The sequence below is a fragment of the Pyrgilauda ruficollis genome, unplaced genomic scaffold (genome assembly GCF_017590135.1).
Source record: "Pyrgilauda ruficollis isolate IOZ18807 unplaced genomic scaffold, ASM1759013v1 scaffold17, whole genome shotgun sequence".
Taxonomy (NCBI): Eukaryota; Metazoa; Chordata; class Aves; order Passeriformes; family Passeridae; genus Pyrgilauda; species Pyrgilauda ruficollis.
Genome location: NW_024515875.1, coordinates 9,332,687 through 9,356,180, shown reverse-complemented (window position 1 = coordinate 9,356,180; position 23,494 = coordinate 9,332,687). Strand labels below are relative to the sequence as shown.

Here is a 23,494-nt window from a genome sequence, read left to right as displayed (position 1 = left end):
GTACTTAAATTGAGTTTTAACAACAAATTCAGCAGAATAAATGACAATATAGAAATATGCATTGTGAAATCTGAGCATAGCATGCCACTCCTTCAGATCTGTTATTGGAATAATCACTGTTAACAATACTGATTTTAATCTATTTATTCAGACTGAGAATGTGAAAAAACCCCAGACTTCTCCTTTTCCTCTGAAATCAAGAAGATACTTAAGTCTGACCAAGTATCTTAATTTCTCACCTCCTTGTATGGTGATATAGAACCTTCTCTGACAGCAACCACAGACAGCACAGTTCGTTTTATTGTGTCAGAAGGTTCTTCACTGGGACTAGAGAAGATGGATATGGAGACAATAAGAAAAGGAAATCAGTTTCATAGCCCAGCTTCAATTGAATGTGTTTTCCTGAAGCAAGGACATTCCACTTAGAGTGGTATCAAGCAATGATGTGAACAATGATCACAAGTATGAGAGCTGGAAACAGGCTTCCGACAGGAAGAAGAGACCTCAAGGGAGAAATGAAATTTGCTATCTTTAGTACAAAGGTAAAGAATGATCAGATGCCAGAGCAACTGTTTCAGGAGTGGGGTTTTGGCCCTTTATTTGCAGACTTTGTTAGCTTGTGCTGAGTAGGGATACTCTTCCATCAATGGTTTGCAGTGCAGTCTGATTCCGTGGGCTGCTCCTATGAGGATCCAGTACCCAGCAGCCATCACTGTAGGTGACGCCTGCAGTTGTTTGAACTTCCTTGGGAAACCCACAGAGACTGCTAGGATCAGTAAAGTGTAGCAACAACAATTCCCAGTGCTACAGAAGCTAGAGAGAGCAGTTGCATCTAAGCACCTTGAAAAGAAATCTAGGAGAAAACAAATTGACTGCCAAATTGACCAAAATGAACTTCCATTTATCTCTGCATTCTAATGGCAGCTTATGAATAATACGCTCTATTTCAGGACAATTTAACATAGTCAGCTTCAGTACTGCTGCTGGATCACTTGAAATGATCACCTGAAGGCCTGATGTTAGACAACTCACAATACAGAAGGACATGCTTCCTTTTCTTAAAAAACAGCTTGTCTTTTGAGACCTGTTAACTTGTGACCAGTAGAAATACCAATACTTTGTGAACGTTTTAGAAAGTCAAGGAGGCAACAATACCATCATGTGACTTGGACTAATCACAGCAAAACTTGTTCTACATCATTACATGAGTATTAAACATAAATTCAGTCTTCCCATCCTTTTGTGTTCCCTTAAGAAGAGTCTGATACAAACCAGGTACCTTTGGCACCACCAGTAAACAAACAAATAAATAATTGGGTGAATTTCTCTGATGGCAGCCAAGTCCTTTCACTCCACCAACAATACTGTTTAGAAACACCAGCCAAACACAATGTATGTATATAAAGAATTCCCTTTTTCTTATGTGACATACTCATGGCAGAATGAAATTGTGCAGTTCTGTTAAAAAGTATTTTTACACTTAGAGCCACTAAAACCTGTATTTTCCTTAGTTTGCTAAAAAACCACCCCACATTATGAATTGTGCTTTCAGATGTAATACTTAATCTGTTACATCTTAGCTTGAGTTTTATTGCCTGATTTCAACAACTACAAACATCTGCAACAACACTGGCTTAAATGAGTGGTGTTCTGGGGGTAGTCTTAGGGCCTGTTTCACTGCAAATTTATTAGTCCACAAGTAGGTATTTTATGTAATATGTTCTGCAAAACTTACAGCCAAGTGGAGAAACCTCGGTTAAAATGAATAAATAAATAATTCTTTTTATGGCACCCTCTGTCTTCAAAGCACAGTTTCCATTAAACCAGGGCTCAATTAAGCAAACCAGGCTCTCTGTGACTAAGCTGAGAATCATTTATGTTATGACATATCTTCCAAAAAAAAAAAAAAAAAAAAAGAAAAACTCAAATTCCCTGGTAATCCTGCTGCTCTTGCTTGATTAAGATACTAGAACTGACAGAAATTTTTCCATGAATGAGGTAGGAGTTCGCTAGCAAACAGGAGAAGAAATGTTAAAAGGAAGGACACTGTGAAAAACATTCTTTTCCCTTCTGCTAACTCTTTATAATCTATTTTTATAGAAAGCATATAGAGAATTTTATATAAGCTCAGGGATATAGCTATTTTTCCACTTCATGTTCCATTCCTGTGGCAAGAGACATGCAGGTTTAAATTAATTCTACATAAACCTGTATTAATTCAGGCTCTGTACCTGAATTTTCCTCAAAGGAGGGATTTGTTGAGATAGCCAGTGACAGCACTGCTCCTAGAAAATTGCTGAGATAGAAAGAAAGAGGTGGGCTCAGGAGTCAATATTCTTCAAGGTCTTCTTCCTACTTCTACCATGAAATTCCCAATACCCTCACTCTGAAGATATCAATGAAGCTTCCAGGGACAAAGCCCCAGATTTTTAACCTTGCATACCTCTAAAAAGAAGAAGAAACCATGACTACTAGACTTGCACTTCCCAGAAGTACACAAATTCACGGACACTTTCTTCTTTGCATTTGAACATAATATATTCAATCTACTTCACACAGATAAGAAATAAAGAGTAGAACCATCAAAGCAAAGCTTGTCACATAACTTGAGGTTTAGGTGAGTCTTGCAAGAGATTCTAGATCAGACAGAAATGGAGGCTTACGAAAATGCAACTGTTCAGACCAAGAGTACCCAAAAATGGAAGCACCAAAGTTTTAGTATCCTTACATGAGGCACAGGCTTGCTTTCCACAAGGAGATTTTTCTTTACTTTGTAACCTGCCTTGGGTTCATTACATTTACAGTTACCTTGGGAACAGGGATAGCAAAAGAACCAGAAAATATTATATTGCTGTTTCATACAGCATTGTCCCCTACTTTAAATCCATAATTTATTTGGCTACAAAAAGTTTGCAAAAAACATTGGTTTAGTAGTTCTGTATTCTGTAACTTTTAAACCTTCTTGTCTTTCTCCTTTTTTCCTTGCTTTATATGTATTTTCACTGAAGTGGAAAACATTGGAACCATGCCAAACTAAGAAAATTATGTAGAGAAACATTTTGAAATACATCACATTTAAATAATCTTAATTTTTTCTTAAATTTAAGTCGTCAAATTTTAATTACCTTGTAATTAAATTTATTCTGTATAGACTTCTAACTTCAAAATCCTACTGTATTAAAAACAACATATAAATTGCTGGCACTGAAGTACCTTTATAATTAACAAAAAGAAATAGGCACTTTTATAGTGCTTCACCTTCTCCTCTGGGAAGAGATGAATTCTGTCCTGAAATAGCTTATTTCCCACCATTCACTTGGAAATGTCTAAATAATTTCAGACACAGCCATCTAACTGCAATCTAACATTGGCTAACTGCATTGCAGCAATGAATTTATTTATTGCTAGCACAACATTCACAACTTGCTCATTACCACTTTGCTGTCCACTTTTACTTTTCATGCTGAAAAAGATCAATTTTGTTTTATCTTAACCAATATATGCCAAAACCATATGGTAAAAATGCAATCAGAAATTGTTCTTTGAACCCCTTAGGGACCTGGTTGATTCCTCAACAGCACATTTTTTTCCAGTCTGTCTCATAAAGCAAAATAAGCAGAACATAAAAACTGTAGCCTTACCTGAGTGCTTGAGGAAGGTAATTCCCATCCCTGTATTACAAATACACAGAAATGGTGCAAATTCTGAATGAGAAAGGATACATTCGTATGGCTCCTGTTCTTGTTCCAATTGCCAGAATTTTCTGAACTGGGTCAAAAGCTAAGGCAGTGGGTAGGTAAGGAAAACCATGACGAACCGTCTGAAACAGAGCAAAGGAGAAAAGTGACTGAACTGCAAGAGAACAGCATCAATGCTTCATGCTTATGTTTTTCTGTATGTTGTAGCATTTTCAATACATTTCAGGAGAAGTATTTAAAAAGATACAGTATTTCGAGTACAGAGGTGAAACTTGTTCATATGAATTTCTAGTTATGCTTTTCACTCAGTAATATTTTAAATGGTTTTATTGCAAGAAAGTATACTGCAAAGTATATGTTATTATACAACTGGTATATATTGCTGAAGTGGTATGCTGAAAGATAACCTTAATATGCAGGGCAGCTGAACTGTAAACTGAAAAAAAAAGACACATAATATGCTTTCAAAACATTCAGCCTCAACAGAACAGCTCCAGCAGAAAGAAATGGAATATGTCCAGGGGAAAAGACCCAATAAACCAATAAACTGAATCGAGTCTATGAGGAAAAAACCCTTAATATCAATTTAAAAAACAAAGACGCCAGAGAAGATGTTCTCAAAATGAGCAGCTGAACCACTCACCCTTTCTTAATCTTTATTTACAATACTATGCTTTTAATTCTAATTTTTGCAGAAATACTTTGGGGAATAAATAAACTGAGCATGATACAACACATCCTTGAAGACTGTCTCAGTATTTTAAGTTACCTTAACCGCGAGGTTATGACCAACATGACTTGCCCAATCTTATGAGGAAGAATCAGATGAGGGAGAACACTAACATAAGAACAAAAGTGAAAATAACAAGACACATTAAAAACCCCAAGACACATAAAAAATACACATAAAAATGAACTGTAATAAATTTTTTTGTGTGGGCCTGCTTTCCTAAAAATGGACACAAAATGCTATTTTTTAGTATAATAATAATAACGGTTTATATTATTTAACAAAATAAAACCTTGAAGTCTAGGACTGACTCTTTTTTTAGTAAGTGGTTGGGATTGGAGAGGAAGTACTTTGAACTGAATGAATTTGAACTTTTTAAGCTGTTTTCCTCTTCCCTGAAATTATCTAGCTCAAGAACTATGTCTGCTGAAGCATTCAGCAGTCCCTATGGAACAACGTCAACAAAAGGGACTCCTTAATTGCAGACCTGTTGAGTAAAAGGCAGCTGATGATTCCACAGCTGTATCACTCCAACTCCTCCATTACAGCTGGAAACACTTGAACTGATAGTCACAAGCAGTTTGGGAACAACCAAATGTATGTTTTTCAGCAAATAACCACTTCCTTAAAAGAGATCTTACTTGTCTTGTATATTAATTACTGCTGATAAGGGAAGTTGTTTAAAGAATGTCTAATTATTAGTTTCTAGGCTGAAAAAAACCCCCAGAAGCATATGCTACTTCAGTAAGCTGTAGAAAAGTAACTCACTTTTAATGTTAATGTAGGCATTTATCAAAGACCCCAGTTCTGTATCTGGTTTGGTTTGTTTTGTGTTTTGGAGTTTTTTAACTTTCTAAAGTATCAGAATTACTCAAATATAAAGTTTTTTTATTCTGCTATCTAAGCTGGGACCAGACTTACACACCCTAGAAGTGGTTTTACCTCTCATGTCACAAAAATAGAAGGAATCATGGATTGTAGTATTTTGTAGTGTGATGAACATGTAGCATTACTAATCTGCTATTATATTTGAAATTTTTGTATTCGGATGAACAAATGTTCTTCCTTATCTGAAAAAAACTTTATTTTCACCAATTATCCTTTTTTAATTATTTATTTTAGAAAGACTCTCTATAATAAAGTTTGAATTCCTATCAGTTCCAGTCACAGTAAGCTTCTCTGATGTTTAGCTATGACTGGAGTTTTCAGTGCTATTTTTAAGATCTAAGAATACAAAGATAAATATTTTTAAAGAGCTATTTGCATCCTTGCCTACATATTTAGGATCTGCATTGTATTTTCAGTATTTCTGCAATCTAGAGTTAGACTTCCCATTTGGAAATTTTAATTGGGTCCTGTATTTGAGATAGAACTCTGTTTTAAAAGAACAGTGATGTACATCTTTTCAGGATCATAGCTCAGTACAATTTTTGAACTCTAGGATTGACTCAAAAGTGCTCTTTCCATTTTGCAGCCATTTTCCAAATGTGAGTATTTAGACTAATTCCAATTAGGAGGCTTTTGTGACTGCAAAATTCTGCCATTTGTAAAATACTTCTAAAAATTTGTTGAAATCTACTGAACATCCAAGTAAATTACACCTTTCAAATAAAATATTTATATTTATTGGGATCCCAAAAGAACAAAACCATTTTGGAAGGAAAATCAAGTTATACATGTTCTTCCTTATCTGAAAAAAGATGTTAGGGCAGAAAAAGATGTCTCTATAACTGAGGGTTTGGCCCAAATTAGTGCAGCCTCAGAAATTATTCTGAAGATTAAACCTATTACAAAAGAATATGGAAAATCTTTAACACTCCAAACTCTCAGGTCCTCAGCTTTGGTCCAACAAAAGCTTTTTTGGTCCTTTCTTTTTCAAAGGCTGTGAGAAAGATTGACATGAAAAGCCAGCACTTGGAGTAGACCTGTCAGTTGTGCTTTGATACAGCCCGAGTGAGCCTGAGTGTAAGGATGAGTAACACTTCTAGAACTGTGGCTGGGCTTCCTTACAGGATTTACCAACACATATGAAAAAGAAGAGAAGGCCACAAAATTAACTTGATCTTAGGGTGACAAAAAAAAAAAAAAAAATTCCTGTTTTATCTGAGTTATGTCCAGTAGGAACAACAGAGAACAAAACTATCAATGGTGCTCAGGAATGCAAAATGAAGTAGTTGGGGTCAACAGCAGGCAAAAGCAGAAGTATAGTTAAAAATCAATCTGTGTGCAAAGAAATATAGGGGGGCCTAACTACCCCAAATACCCCAGGAAAGAAACTGCCAATAAAATAAAAGGGAGAGAGAAAAACCAGACAGCAGATGGAGCCAGGACTGCTTTTCTCCACTTTATCCAGCTTCCTTTTATGTTTCCTTTTTGGGCACGCTGTCTCTGGAGGCAGTCTGTGCTCCCTAGGACACACAGTTTCTGCGCAATATGCAAAACAATTTACTTGAAACAGAACAATTACAAATGCAGATACAATTTCATCATAAATCTGTGTTCAGCATAGTTATTTTCTCTTAAATTCTCTTTTAAATCATTTTAAGCGGTGAATTGGATATATATATCATTAAAGTAATCTTTACACAAACAATTTACCTAAATTAATATAGGAAATTGATTATTTGGGCTTGCTAGTAATCTACCAATGAACATTTTAATATCCTGTACAGAACATAATGGTATTTTTCAGTCTAAGATACCATGATATATTTCATTAGCTGAAAAAAAAAAAAATGCACTGGTACTAATATGCAATATCCAGTATAATTGTTCACAGGGTGCATAATGCAATCCTTCACTGTAAGTTTTCTTAATGTTTCTTCTGTAGCAGTTTATATCAGATTTCAAAGACACCTTTTTAATAAAAGTAATTATAACATTCTCTAAATCGCTGCAGAAAACACAGAACTAGATAAAATTTTAAACTCTATCAACTAATAGAGTTTATAGGCAAAAGTGTTTCTGAAGGTTTGCATAAAGTTAAAATTTGTAACTTTTCTATTAATATTTTATAGATACCCTGTTTCATTTAACATCTGACAACAAAAATGATTTACTTAGGTAAATAATTTTTGAGAATATGTACATTTGCTAAAATTTAACTACGTAGTCTAAACCTGTGGCTCAGTCTACTTCCACATTGTCACCAACACACCACGTGCAAAAAATGTCATTGAAGAATAATTGATTGGATTACAGAATAGAGGATGAAGTGTTGACTGAAACCTCTCCAGCCTCTTGCTCAGCTATGTCGGAAATTAAAAAATGTCAATGATTACAGCATTTCCACCACTTCAATACTATTTTTAGTATTGTGGTGCTCCAAGACTGTAGTGATAAAAATGAGTGCTTATACAAATGAGCTGCCATGTATTACATCACTGCAAGACCATGACATCCCTCATTTATGGATCCCTGTGTCTGTAATCTCTGATTGGAAAGACTGATCCTTTCTCATGAAAAATGGAAAGAGGACAAGGTATCAGCAGGCTTCCAACCAAAGTAAACAACACAGGAGAGATAAATTTTTTATTAGTTAAATTTTCATTTCTTGAAGTAATGCTTTTTGTAAAAATCACAGCTAAGCTGCAATTTTCAAACCCAAGCTATTGATTACATCTAGCTCTCAGCCTCTAATACGAACCAGGGCTTCTGAGCATATTCAAAGAATATTCTAAAAAACTACTTTTTTTTTTTTCCTTACCTAAAGATACCCACAGATAGTTTTTTTTCCTTGGTGTAAAGCTAGAAACACTCATCTGAAAAAAGCCATTTGCAAAAGGGACTCTGGACCTGCAGACTGGGAAAGCTGATTGCTATCCCTGACAAGGTGATAAAATAAAGACTAACAGAGCACACAGACAAAGATTGTTGCAGAAGTCAGCAGAGCTTCTTCAATGGGAAATCATGTCTGACTAGTTCTCTCTAATTCTGTGAAGCTGTCAGCATGCAAGTAAAGGGAATATGAATATACGTAAGTTTTCCAAAAGCCTTCCAATAATATTCCACTGCAATGTTATTAGAGAAACAGAAGTGTCATGGGACTGAAGAAATTTCTTTGTGGACAGAGAGCCAGTTAGATCACAGAAAACAAAGGAGAGAGTTTTATGGATTTTTTACCACGAAGAAAATTCACAAGTAGAGTTCTCCATGCTTGGTCCAGTCTTTAATGACCTATAAAAGATAATGAACCCTGAAGTCTCTGAGATCATAGCTAACAACAAGCTCCTTTGGATAGTGAAATTCAGTACTACCAGTGACCAGCTCCTGAAAGACTTCATTAGAGTGACTTAAGTGGGCAAGAAGTTGATAAATGAGCTTCAGAGTGGATAGATGTAAGATACCTAGAAGAAAAAAAAGAAATCTTAACTAGATCTGCACAATGCTGAAATTGGAACTAGCATTTACAACTCAGCAAAGTAATTTTTGGGCATGGTTGTCATTCCTCTGAAATATTTGGTTTAATGTTCAACAGCAACCCCAAAAAGCCAAGTAATATTGGACATCATGAGGAAGAGCATAAGGAATAACACAGAGGGCATCATTCTGCTGCTACAGAAAGCCTGTGTGAGCCCATTGACTGAGGGCTGTATGTGGGGAGATGTGACTAAGACTTCCACAAACAAGTGAGTGGGTAAGCTAAACATATGTGGCAAAGCCATGGAGGTATTCAAAATAAATTAAAGATTAGTTTAAAATGGTGGGGGAGGGGGAATGGGACAAATTCATTGACATGATTAATAAATGGATTTTAAAAGGACCAGCTAAAGATACTCCCTCCAACATATCAAATCCAGTGATGGTGAATGATGGGAGATTGGAAAGGGAATGGACTGCAGAAAGTGATGTAATTTATTACCCTCCCTAAGTGCCAATTCCGCTGCCACTGTCAGAGACTGGCTGCTGGGAGATATGGACCATGGGTTTGTCTCAGCAGGCCATTTCTTATGAGCTTATTATCCTCGCCAGTAGCAGTGAAACAGAGGGGAAGAAAAAGGAGATCAGTATTGGTGGAGAAAAATACAGTAAAGAAAAAAACATGGAAAATGCGGGCACAAAAGAAAAGTGTTACTAAAATAGGAATATTGGGGTAGGAAGAAAATATATGTATAAGAAAGAAGCAGAATTTCATAATCTTTCCCTACAGAAACTTCTGGTATAGAAGAATAATACTTTTAGTAGGCAAATTTGGTTTGTTGTTTAATTTTTGAAGTATGCAACTTGCTTCGTTATAAAATGTCACTTAATTAGCTATGGTAGAATTTTAAGAAAGTAGCTGTCCTGGACATAAAGCAGACTTCAAATACAGCCTGAATTTTAAAAGTTTAGTTTCACAAATATTACACACTGATATTTATATGAAAAATAAGAGAGATTTTAGAGTATTTGAAATTAACTTAAATGTTATACATTTTTTATACAGTGAACGTTCAAAATATTTTTTTCTGTAACAAAGATCTCTGCAGACACTTCAGAGATGTGTTTTTCCACTGTCATTTTCAGTTCTCTAAGCTAGATGCTAGACTATTAAATAAGGATGGTCCTATTTAGATGTGATTCATATAGATACAAACAGCCAAGCTAAGCAAACCACAGGGGAAAAATAAGGCCTTCTGAATTTCAAAAAACATTCTCCTCATGGTTGTCCTTTGAAATACACTGTAGCGTATCAAAAATACAAAATTAATATAATTTACACAGGAAAATCCACAAATAAATAAAATTACATTGATCCATAAGCTTCATTATCTCCAGCTCAGGTGAGGTTGGAAGGGAACTCTGCAGACTGTCTGCAGAGTCCAATCCCTCCTGCCAAAGCTAAAGGGGTTGAATTTTAATATCGCTTTCTGGATCTATTTAAATCAGTGCAGCTATGGCCAAGCAACTGCTTGGCACTTACACCATCCAGCTACATCCTCCACAGCACTGAGTTACAGCATAATAAGTTACAGGGTAATACAGGAATATTACCACCCCAAGAGAGGCATTATGCCCTTTGGAGAAATCCCAGGTCCAAGGGAGAATGATGTATGCAAAATTCTTTCACCTCTTCTCTTCCTATTCTTTCTAAAAGAACTCTCCCAAGTCCAAAAACAAACAATCAAACAAACAACAACAAAAAAACCCAATACAATAAACCCCAGGCAAATATACAAAAAGGGAAGAAAAAATGAGGCCACAATGAAGGAATTGCACCCCCTGCACAGTAAATATGGCATCATGTACTGCCCACTATTGCCATGTAAACTGGCAAGAAGAAACAGGGCATCAGCATGTGGAAAAATGTCCTGATTGTTCATACAACTATATGTACCCTTGTCTTTAATGTAGAATTATAAGAAACTCCCAACCCTAGACTACTGATTGCAAAGTTCATTTTGGCCTACCTACTGAAGCAAGACTTCAGTCCACCAAATGGAAAACCTTTATAATCAAAGTAATTCAAACAGCAGCTCCATTGATTTTGTCATTGCATCATTTAACTGTATTACTCTAGAACCTGAGACAGGCTGGTTCAGAATATCATCTGCCTGATGGAGATCTGCTTCAGGGGCATGTACAAGAACTGCAAAATCATTCAACTTATCTGATAGCCCTGAAAGAGAAATATTTTTGTCTTCACTATGACTGTGGATACAGAGAATAAGATAATTTTGTAACTTTAATGAGAAATTAAACAAAAAGAAAACTGTTTTTATTAAGTTTACATCAGACCAACATAACAATTACACTAATTAATTTTGCATGACTTCCCATTTTTGGATTTTCTGCAACTTCACTACTTTAGACTAATTATGTTCTGTTATGGCTGATTGTGGTTTCTGCTCCGAAACAAATGCTTCGGTTGCTGCTTTCAAAATATTTTGTTTTTAAAAAAACCCAGCCATGCTGGGGGATTGAGAAAATGTTACTGCTGTGATAAATTTCTTGAAGGGTGGGAAGTTTGGTCTGGGGAATGGCAGGGGAGGAAGCTAGAGAAACAGAGAGTTAAAACCACTTTGATACAAAGATAATCTGTATTATTGGTTTATTCCAGCGAAAATCTGTTTTGCAATGTAAGTTGGCTTTCTTGTATACAAATGGTATTACCAGTTCATTAGCAGCATTTACAATGTTGTTTACTATTTAATACAAATTCATAATTAATCTTCTCCCACCTTCTTTCTGTATACATGCTGTATGCAATTTATAGATATTTTTTTTCTGATGTTGAATTGAGAACTTAATCTGAAAATAACAGCCAGCATCTCACCTCACACAGGGTGAAGGTATATTCCAAATGAAATGCAGATATTTTGTGGCAGGTTTTTACCCTCTCACAGCAGTGAAATCCAGCAGATCCTGCACATCACTGTCCCCCTCTGCGTTGCCTATGAAGGACACAGCTCAGACACCAAGGAAGACAGCACAGCCCAGGATCGGAAGAACCAGATCTCTGTTTACATAACCACAGGCCACTTTTCCTGCCCTTGCCTCATTCAGGGAGCATTTCAAAATATATGCAGGGACAAACAAGGAATAAAGCAGGGATCTGTGGACTCAGTAAAATTAAGTTTCATCCACAGCTACATGGAATGTATCTGTAACACAAGTGATGATGGACAGCTGTAACTGAGAGCACATCTCCACCCTGAAGGGATACAATGGATGGAACAGGATGAACGAAGCAGAGATGAGCATTCATTAATTTATTATTATTTACTATTTTTGTGATGTCCAGTGGATAACACAGAGATCTTCTCACAGGAACTGTTGCAAAGAACACAAACAGAATAGCATTCATCCTCCTCAAATGTTGTATACTGTTCAAAACAAATGTGAGGCAGGACAGGAACAAAATATAAGCAGACACTTCAAGAAAATAAAAATATGCAGTAAAGACTAGATTGCCTCACATATAGACATAACTGGATGCTAGCTGAATAAGGGACCTGACTTCTGAGTGTCTGACCTCACGGCATTCTTACATAACAGACTTCTAAATGAAACAGAAGCAATTATTTTTAATTTGTTGGATTCAAATTCTGAAAAAATTCATGCTACCATACACACATGAATCTCCTTATACACACCAGAGAATTCAGTAAGTCTCCTTCTGAGTCCATGCATTCATTAACCCAAAGCCTTGAATACTGAGGTTGTTTTTTTTCAGTACTATATACAACTTGACTTCAAAGGAACCATAAAGAGTGCACCTCCTCAGACTTTGACCCTAGCTACAGGTGACAGATTGTGTCTAGTACTTTTTTTTATTCATAGTCTTTGCTGGTGATCTGCTAGGAATGGACACAGCACTGCACAAAGATAACATCTCATTACATTTGAGCACACTTGACAGCCATCTGTACCTAATAATATTGCTTTCTCTCCTCTTCACAGATGCACATTACTTGTATTTCTAATCCTACAATCCTCTAATTTTCCCCTATAATGACTCTAATACACATTGTGACAAATTAATATACCCCACAATCTACTTTCATAAGCACTTTTTCTTAGAATAGCCAACAGACCACTATATTCATGTAGTTTAGGAACGTGTATTAGTTCACTCTCTACTGCTTCCTTTTCTCGGTTTATAAAGTGAATATACTAACTTTTCACAGTATTTTCACAGAGACTTCAAGAAGTGTTTTGGGCATAAATCGTACACCAGGGAGTATCAGCTGTCTCAGAACAGGAAGCAGATACGAGTGGATATTCAATCTAAACGAATGAGACTGCGGTCTGTCTTGGATTTAGTCTAGCTCCACTGAGGACAGCTGCACGTTTTACACAGAATATGCATTTCTATCAGGAAAAAAAATATTTCTATTTTTAGCCAAGAACCTCTAAGTAATTTCTTGGTCATTTATTTAAAAAATTAAGTGTAAATATTTTTCTTCCAGAAGTAAGTAGGGGGCAAAGTTGCTTATGCAACTAACTTTTGACGTGACAGCTCCTCAATCACTGTGAGCTAACCAGTCTGAATTTCCTCCATCGCTCCTACAAGAGATTAAAAATTGCTTTTCCCACTGCAATAGTGAGAAAAATTCTCATTAACCACCTGGTGACCCTCAGGTGAGGAATAATATAGCCAGTGTTCCCACTAGAGTTGGAGTTGTTCAGCCTGGAGAAGAGTAGGCTCCAGGGACACCTTGGAGCACCTTCCAGTACCTAAAGGGGGTTAAAATAAAGCTGAAGAGGGACTTTTACCAGGGCATGTAGTGATAGGACAAGAGGAAACAACTTCAATTTGTTTACCCTTATCCTCTTGTCCTAAAAGAGAGTAGATTCAGATTAGATATTGGGAAAAAATTCTTTACTATGAGGGTGGTGAGGCACTGGCACAGGCTGCCCAGAGAAACTGTTGATGTCCCATTCTTAAAAGTGTTCAAGGACAGGCTGGATGGTGCCTTGAGCAGCCTGGTCTAGTGGAAAGTGTCTGTGCCATGGCAGTGGGGTTGGACATGATCTTCCCACATCTATGATCCCATGGATTAAGAAAAAAACACCAAAAAACTCCCAAACCAGCAACCAAAAAAAAACCCCACTTGAAATGGGACACAAAATTAGAGGAAATATCTTAACCTTTAGGTTTCCCTTTGTGAAATCAAGAGTTGAACTCAGCGATCCTCAAGGACCCCTTGGAACTCAGGTAATTTTTTCATGGTTAAAAATGCAAGGTCAACCATAAAAAGCAAAAACAATTAAAAAATACATGAAATAATCTATGCAGTATGAATTTGTTCTCCTCTTGTAGAGATTAATTAAATTATCCTCTTCTGCCATAGTACAGTGGAGCCAAAAATCCATCTGTAGTCATTTGAGACAGAAAGGAAATTCAGAGTCATTCTGGCTATCTAAGGTGGACATATAAACAGAACAACTAACCTAAAGATCACTCTGCAACTGTGCAGAATATGTGCAACAGAATGTGATAACAATGGGAGGCCTAATGGGAAGACATGGGATAAGTTAAATATGATAAAAAGAAAAACAGATGCAAAGCAGGTCAAGCTGGAAACTCAAAACAGTGGACCCTGAACATTTTGGATTTTCTGTGGCATCTATACTGCAGGGATAATATCATTTCCATCTCACAGAAATATTATGAAGGTCAATTCATTAATGTTTATAAAGCTTTCAGAACTACAGTGGTGAGCACTTCTGTTGCAAAAGTCCATGGGGAACTTAATATTCAGGCATGCTTTGAGTTTTAAGTACGCAAAGAAATATTGAAGTACTTTCCTATGAGCAAACACTATTTGTTCTGCTAAATTAAACCTATAGAAGAAATATGGGATCATGTAATTCAAAGTTGTCTGTGCAAACAAAGTTATTTAAGAAATGTGGAACTTTTTGAGTGCTTTATTCAGCAACCTTGAAAGTTTTGAAATAATTTTGAAGATGTAATTGCATGTGTTGGCCATGAAGGGTGTGCAATACTTCATTTAGGATTAATAATGCAAAAATACAGATATTTGCACAAAAAAACCCAAACAAGTGAATCCAGTTATGCTACTATAGGTACCTTAAAATCTTCAAAATTTGTTCAAAAGAAGGTTTTTATGTGCTATGCTCTTTCCCATGGGTAAGTCCTATTTCTAATTAATACAAACACTTAAAAATAAGAATAGATTATGTTCATCTTTAATGAAATTTAATGAAATCACTATAATCTAATTTAGAACTGCCATTTATGATTCTGTAGTTTCAAACAGAATTAGGTTCTGCACCTAACTTCAGATCCAAACTCTGGTATATAGGAAAAAAAAATCCTTCCTCACATTATTTTATTTACCACTTAAGTACTAAATGTACTCTGAGAACTCACAAGTAAAAGCTCGTACTAATTTTAAAACGGGTTTTCAGTAAAATGTAGCAATTTGCAAACATTTTATTTTTTGCTCTCTGTATGACCTTAGCAAGGAAACAAGACAGATTAACCAAACAGCTCAAACTGACTAAAACACTGTGGATAGGTTATAACAAGGATTTTTGCGTTTTTAATACTTCATAACCAAAAATGTGCTCCTGTAGGATTGGGCTTAAATTGCCATTCCAAAATTCATCTTCTCTCTGTTATCACTGAACTATAGTGTCATGTTGCATTTGCAGCTAAAATACCTACTTGGCTGTTGTCAGAAGGACTAAATGTTTATCTTCATAGGTTGATAAAATAAAGTATTATGATCTATAAACTCTGGGAGTTAAAATTTAAGACCACCTGACAGGAAATCCAGAAAATGAAGGTATTCAACTCATTGGCTGTATCTTGAAGGCCTGTTTTTGCCAAACATAAGCAGGATTAGGAAGGCACAATTGCAATTGGCCAGGGGATTCCATATCAGTTTTAACAAAAGCCTAAAACTGTACTGGCCTCCATGGGTTTTGCATAAAGACTGGATAATGAACATAATGAAACTATGACTATACTATCAATACACACAATACAGCAAGAGTTAAAGGATGTTTAATGCATTGCAAGACTACCCAGTAATAACACTGCAGACCAGTTTGGAAAAGAACAGAAATCTCATGCTTTGGGGTTTAAAGGCAGTGCATAACCATTTGGGAAGCAATTCTTTGAGAAGATTAAATTGCCAGCTCTTGGACCTTTTCATGGGTAATCAGTTGCTGTGCACAGCAAAAGAAAATGTGTTAGAGTAGATTAATTGTATACCTGGTAAAGTACAACTGTTACTGTGCCCTTAACTGAGGCCTTGATTTCAAAGTTATTAACCTCATGCTCTACAAAGTCAATTCAACTCTATGATTGTTCTCCAAGAAAACCCTGAGTAGTTCTACATGGGAGACCTATTTTCATGAGGAACAAGTACATCACACACCAACAAAATGTACATCTTCATTCTTATTCAGTTTTTTCCCAACTGTGTCATCCCCTAACAAGCAACCTTCTGAAAAAGCAATAAAAAAAATTTATGTTCTGTCTGCTCAAAGTTCTAGTTAAATGATTTATAACATCCTAACTGTGAGCTTCTCACTTCCTTTATTAATAGCAGATCTTTCCCCAGTGCCATGTTTTAGTTTCTGGATGGTCTGGACAAACACAGGTGAGCCTAAAAATGCTTACCAGAGAAAAAAAACCCAACACATATACAGGGAAAATACAAAGAAGCAAACCCAAGGAAATTAGGTCTATCTCAATTAAAATTAACAAAGACTTCAGCAGCTTATTCTGTTGGATCATGCCTAGTTTTAGGATGATGCTGCTATCTCACACGTTCAATTCAACTAATGTGAACTATAATCAATATTTTCATGATTTGCACTTGGATACCAAATCCCAAGAGCAGCCCCTAGATGCAGCCTAAACTGTACCTCAGCTTCCTGCTGTCACAAAATAGGTAAGACAATATTTCACATTGCTTGAGTACTTTGAAAATGGTGCCACTGATTCATTATTACAGCTACCAACATCTAAATTTATCATGCTTAAAACAGGACATAGCTATTTCATACGTAATAGTTTCAAGAATATTTCATTCTTTCAATAGGGAAGATCACATTAATGATTTAAATATAAATGCCAAAAGTAACTCATTGAGAGCATCTCGATGTAAAATATTCAGTTTACTTCTGTTAAACTCTAATCTGTATTGCAAAAAGACACTGTGGTCATAACCAATCTAAAAATGCCACAAAATGGAGAGCTGGCTTTCAGGTGTGTTACAAATGAAATCAGGAGTGTTATCGTTCAAAACAGCGTTCTGCTAGAGGATTGGATCTGTCTTTTCAGTCAAGCAGACCTCCCACAAACTTCAGAAAGGCAACTTATTTACATAAAAACTGCAGGGAAAGGCCCTTTAATTCTTAAGTATGAGTCAGCTTTTATGTTTCACTTCTAAATGAGAATTTTTATAATCAGAAAAGAAAACCAGTCTGAGGTGCTACTTAGGCCGTTAGCCCAGATGCCTCGACGCTGCAGATCACAAACCAAAACTGCCATCAGCTTTACCCAGTTCTGCGTGCAGCAGGATCACAGATCCTTAAATATGCAGCCCATATAACTTATGTAACCAAGCATGCAAACACCCAGCTGAAATACCAGAAGTGCCGGACAACAAAAGCACGGGGAGGATGGAATTTGGGTTATGTGTGTGTGGTGTACTTTTAATCCGATGCAGACTGAGCGAGGTACAAATTGTGGCTGGCTCTGGCCCTGGAGCAGGCAGGGGGAAGCTGCGCCTGCCCCGCTTCCCTTGCCACAGCGCAGGGCCCTCGCTGCTTCTGGGGCTTCCTTCAAACCCGCTCCTGAAGTGAGGCACAGCTGCTCAAGTGGAGTCCGTGGAATAAACACTGCAGAGTGTCAGGAGCACATGAGCACCGAGTGTTTTGGAAGTTTGCTTTTGGCATACCTTTGTATCTTGGAAAAAGGAATCCGGTATTTTGTGTACCATAGACTTCTGCAGTGACATGCATTCATAAGCTAGTGCTGCTGCAAGCAACCAAAAGGCTTCCTACACAAATATTTACTTTGTTGAGAACATTTTAACCTGAGAGCTAAGACAGGCAAATATTAGCTACTGAAATCTTCTTCAAATGACATATTCCTTTACACATATTCCAAGTAGATCTATCAGGACATAACACTAACTGTCTTCAAGTAATATCAAAGCAAACAAGGGAAATAATGGAGATTAGGAAAAAAAATAATTTCATCTTATGTTGCGTATTTTCACAAATATGCTGTACAAAATAAGAATATATCTCACTAAATACACATCTTGGTCCTTATCACATGACTTAAACACGATAAAACCATGCTGAGTTTTAGCCTTACCTAGAAATCTCTGAATAATGTACCTTGATTGTTTGTGTTATCTTTTTACTGACATGACAAAAAAAGGAAATCACTGTACTGAATACCTGGAGTTTCACAAAATGCTAAATTACTGTGTACCTAAGCAAAAGTAGTCAAATGCAAGCCTGGAAAGCAGGTATGATTCTAATGCACTCACCACTGACAGTCTATTAAACTACAGAATCATTTGAGTCAAAAGGCTGGAAGCTGTTGTGGTTCAGGATAACAAAGAACTAGAAGAAAAAAATTTTGTAGAACCTATCTAAAGGTCTCAGATTCTTTAAGCCATAGGGGCTCATTCTTCTCCCCTTGCACTCCGCAAGAGTTTTGACACCAGCTGTAGCTGCAAGGCAAACAGAACTAGAAACATGGTATGTGAGATCAGGGAAGCCGTGTGTCTCACAAGGACCAGATCTGCACATAAAATGTCTCATAGGCTTGTCTTGGTTGTTTATATTTCTTTCTTCTTTCCAAAACACAAAAAGAAACAATGATGTGCGAGAGCTGACTGTCATCTAAATTTCAGATCAATTTGCATCTGACTGATAAAAGCAAAGTATACTTAATAGGTGGAGTCCATTTACTCCTAGTAATGTAAATTACACTAATTAAAAATTCTGGTTTTGAAGATTCTAATCAAAACAAATAAGCAAACAGAACTTCTAGTGAAGTCACCAGAATTCACATAAAACTGACAGGTAATAGTAGAAGACCATAAACACCTTTCATATTTTGTCTTCATTATGAAAGTATGATTTTCATATTCCAGAGCTGGTCAGAAGTACCAAATAGTTTGTACTGTTTTACCACTGTAAATAGTTTGTACTGTTTTAAGACCACCACTAAAAGCTTTGTTGCAGAAAACAGATACAAACCAAAACACATACAGGGATACCTTATGCTTTCTACTCATAGAAAATTCCCACTTAAGGAAGTGCGGAGCAGATTTGGCAATTCTGGAATTTATGCTGCCCCACTAAGTTTGCTATCATGCAATCAGAAACTTCAGTACTGACGGTAAACAGCCACCCTGAATCTACATCCAGCTCCTCACAAATAATTGAAGTCCTGGGTTCAGCAGTCACTGCACTGTTTTTAATTTCTAGTTTGTGCCTTTTTCTTAAAACAGAGAAGGAAAAGCAGGGAGGATGAGAAGAGTGAGGAGGGGAAGTAGATGTATACAATCTTCAATTTCTAATGACTTGTAAATGTTATCGGTACTAACACCAATTGATCTGCTTTCCTGTCCACAATCCTGTCAGCCGTTTGGGGTCCAAGTGTGAACTCGGAATTCAGCCCTGAGTGCTGAAATCAAGATTTCTACGAATTTACTGACCATCTCTGCAGGAGGAAGAAAAAAGCATCCACTGGATCTCCGTCTTTTCATTCCAAAGTCCTTATACAACCACTGCAGTTCTCAAGTAAAACGCTTATTGGTATCGTATTACTACCCCCCCACACACCCCCCAACCCAGGGTAGCTTTTATTATTCCCATAGAAAATAAAAATACAGCCTTTACCTTACAGATCTGAAAATAATCTGAAGTGAGCGTCTCTTGGATCTCCTCTCTGGGTGTCCCTGCAGCTCCCGCAGTCCCTCCTGGGTGCACGGAGCCACCAGCCCCACTTCCACTGCCACCGCCACTGCTTCCAACAGGGGATGCGGCAGTTAAACCATCCAAAACTTTGCGAAAATTAAATTTCTTCATTTTGGAAAAATCTTTAGGAAGATTTGTGGGGGGAGAAAGGATGTGTCGTAACACATTCAGCTACATGTAGCGACCGAGAAAGTCTTTAATGGTCCTCTGAGTGAGGCAGCACTTTAAGTCTCTTGTGCCAAACAGAATGTCAATATTAGGTATAATTGATCGAAAAATACAAAGGCTTCATTTTGTCAGACGCAAAAGCTACCTGGAATGGTCCTTTCCAAAAATAATTAAATAAATAAATAAATGAATAAAAAATCCACAAGCAGCGGGACTAAGATTTACGTTCAAACAAGGAACAATGGAACAACCGCCATCGGGTTCGCTCGCAAAATCCACATTTAGCAGTGGTCAAAACAGAAAAGTAAATAAAAAATTCAAGCCGGCATCCAAAACAGCGGGATCCATCCCTTTACCTTATCTGCCTAAGATCTGCCTTCGGCACTTGATTATTTCAGCAAAACTACCAAAATGCGTCTACACTCAATTTCCCCTTCCCCTCAAAAACCCCTTTGAGCAAGGGGTATCTCTGCTCCCGAGGTTTCCGCGGAGCGGATTCCCCGTTCCCAGCCGCTGGTGCGACTCCTGTTTCTGGTTCCCTGCCCACCCCAGCAAACGCCGGCAGCCGCTGCCGCACTCGGTGCTCCTCTCTCTCCCCCGGGCTCCCCGGCGCGGTGCGAGAGCCCCTCGCTCTCCTCGCCGCCCCGGCCGCCGCTCCGTGAGGAGCGACGGCAGCGAGCGACCCCCTAAGCCAGTCCTGCCGTCCCGGGCTGACCACCCGTCCCGTCCCTGCGCTGACGGACCCCCGCCCGATCACCGAGCCTGTGCCGCTGCCGTTCTCTCCCCCCGGAACCGCTCCGGCGGGACCGGGCTCCCTCCGGCGCCGGGGGGACGCGGGGCGGGGAGGGGCGGGTGAGGAGCGGAGCGGGGCAGGTGAGCGGGCAGCGGAGGGTGGCGGCGGCGGTGGCCGCTCCTGCCCGCCCGGCGCGCTCGCAGCCGTTCTCCGAGGTACTGAAAGCTCCGCCGGCGTCAGCCGCAGCTCCTCCTCCTCGCCCTTCCTCCTCCTCCTGTCTTTCCCTGCCTCCCGCCCCCGTCCGCCAGGCCCCGCCTGCCGCACCCTCGCGCAGCCGGCTCCCGCCCCCCGCTCCGGCTCGGCTGCGGGGGGGGGAGAGGCGGGGAAACGTCAGCGATTGGCAGGCACGCGCGGGCTCCTATTCCTCACTGCGGCCGCCGCGGGAACGGGACTGGCGAGCAGGGCAGAAGGGGCGGCTCCAGATAGGGAACAAGCGATGTCTGACTGCCCCGCGATCTGCAGCCTCTGATTGGAGCGCTGCGAGGATGGGCACCCGCTCTCACCAATAGGAGCAGAGCTCCTCGGCGCCCCGCCGCCAGCCCGGCAGGATGGGCGGGGCCAGGGGAGCCCCCGCCCCACTGCGGCGAGAGCGGCAGTAGCGGCCGCGGAGCTGCTGAGGGGAGCAGGCGCGGGGCAGCGGGGCTGGCGGGGAGCAGGGTTTGTGGCGATGGGGGAGACTGAAAGTTGGTGTCGCAGCTTCGGCTACGTGCGGGAGGTCGAACAGACCGAGAATTCGGCATAAAGTTGTGTCAGGGGATACTTGGGTTGGATATTATGAAAAGGTTCTTCCCCCCGAGGGTGTTTGGGCACTGGAACAGGCTCCCCAGGGCAGTGGTCACAGCAGCCAGGCTGACAGAGTTCAAGAAGCGTTTGGACAATGCCCTCAGGCACATGGTGTGACTGGGGGATGGTTCTGTGCAGGGCAGGAGATGGACTCAGTGATCCTCGTGGGTTGCTTCCAAGCCAGGATATTGCGTGGTTCTGTGCAAGTGTCCCGCGAGGTGACGGTCTCGGCGGTGGCAGAGGGGTCCTGCCTGAGGAGCCCCCACCTCTGGCCGTGGCACCGAGCGGTCTGTGCGGGTCGGTGCTCAGCCCGCGCACTGACATTGCCTCCTCGGGGGCAAATCCCTTTTTCCTTCCCGGGAGGAGTACAAAGAACCCAAGGGCTGCCCTTCCCGAGGCTCGCTCCGAAGCCGTGCAAATCGCCCGGGACAGCTCTGTGGCCTCTGAAGCGCGATCCGGCACAGGAGGTGTTACACTGCACACAAGCCTCTATAAAAAGGTTATTCAGGTCAGGAACAAATGAGGCAGCGATTAAAAGTGACTCATGGCACAGCGCTGTCAGCGTGGTTGGAAGCCGAGAACTGAATAAAATGGTGTAAGGAATAAGCACATAACACCTCTCCTGTATAGGAATTAATCTGTAACACCTCACCAAAGTGTTGCACCTTCCTCACACTTGAGGTGACCAATGAGTGCATACTGGTCATCTCATTTTTCACATGTTTTAGGGGTGCTTAGTGTAGTTCTGGTACCCACTCTAACCCCTAATTTGGTTTTTATGAATCTTACAGTTCTGTGAAGCAAGATAATAGTTTTTATAGTTTTTATTTCAGCATCTTAAACTGAGATCCATGTTTTGTTTTGTTTTTTTTTTTCACTTTAGCTCATCCATTTGTGTTCACAGGTACTCCCCATCTGCATGATAAAAAGATTGCAGTAAAGTTCAAAGAATAAGTGTAGCTTCACTTAGTGCCCTCATGAAAAATAAAGGGCACATTGCTGATGAAACTGGAAAGGTTGATAGGTTTCTGTAGCCAGGAAAAAAGGGAACAAAACTTCGTGTGGGAAACAAAATATATGAGGACTATGGCAAGGAGACAGAAATTAAACAGGGAATGGAACTGAGTAAGCAAATCTGTAAAGATAAAAGTACAGAGTTTTGAAGAATGAGGAAAAGTCAAAACCCAGTTGAAGCTATTTGAAGAATGTCATGTCCTACTAATACTATGTTCACCAGAGGCAATGCAAGTTTTAAAAAAAAAAGGCTAACAAAACCCAAAAGAAAGATAACGACATGAATTGTAAACAGGAAAGGGAAAGATAAGGTAAAAAATTAAATAATTAGGATGAAGAAAATGTCACAGAGACTTGGAAAAACTCTGTCTGAGAGTCAGGGGGTACTAGAGGAAGAAAATCTGATAACACAATAGTTTTACAGTTCTAGGGAGGACAGAGATAAGACAGTTTGTTTTAAGTCAAGAAAAGGATGAAAATTAGAAGAATGAATGATAACTTTGGAGTTGGAATAAGATGCAGACATTTTTTGAATACCAACAACATTTCTCTTCCAGAGAATCGCTATGGAGAGCTGGGTATTGATGATGAGATACTACCTCAGAGTATCCAAAAGGACGAGCAAGGATCCTCACACTGCCAGTCTGCTGTTAGGAAAACTGACCTGTAGGGAAAAAAACTAAACAAAACAAACTGACCAATAAAATATAATCAGTCCTGTTTATAAACACCTACTGAGAAAAAAAAAAAACTTGTTGTCACTACTGGTGCATGTGAGACATGTATGTCTCTTTTGGAAGTTTTTCTCTAAGCTGGACACAAATCCAGAGGCAGAGAGGGAGTGATGGAAATGAGAGTTGTGGGATGGGGCAGAGGGAGAGAGGACAATGCAGGACACAG

General features: G+C 39.0%; 1 protein-coding gene across 3 annotated transcripts in view; it reads right to left on the bottom strand.

Annotated features, from left to right (window-relative positions):
* The window catches only part of STXBP5L (syntaxin binding protein 5L), a 181,411-nt gene extending 160,490 nt beyond the window's left edge, over positions 1-20,921 (bottom strand). For 2 of the 3 annotated variants that reach the window (XM_041463822.1, XM_041463824.1), the window contains exons 1-2: positions 19,759-20,921; positions 3,723-3,820 (exon numbers count right to left, since the gene is read on the bottom strand). In XM_041463822.1, the coding sequence (XP_041319756.1) occupies positions 3,723-3,820; positions 19,759-19,947 (287 nt within the window). In that variant the 5' untranslated portion in view covers positions 19,948-20,921. The remainder of the gene's footprint in view (positions 1-3,722; positions 3,821-19,758) is intronic. The other variant, XM_041463823.1, reaches the window with a different exon arrangement.
* Between the last annotated feature and the right edge of the window lie 2,573 nt (positions 20,922-23,494).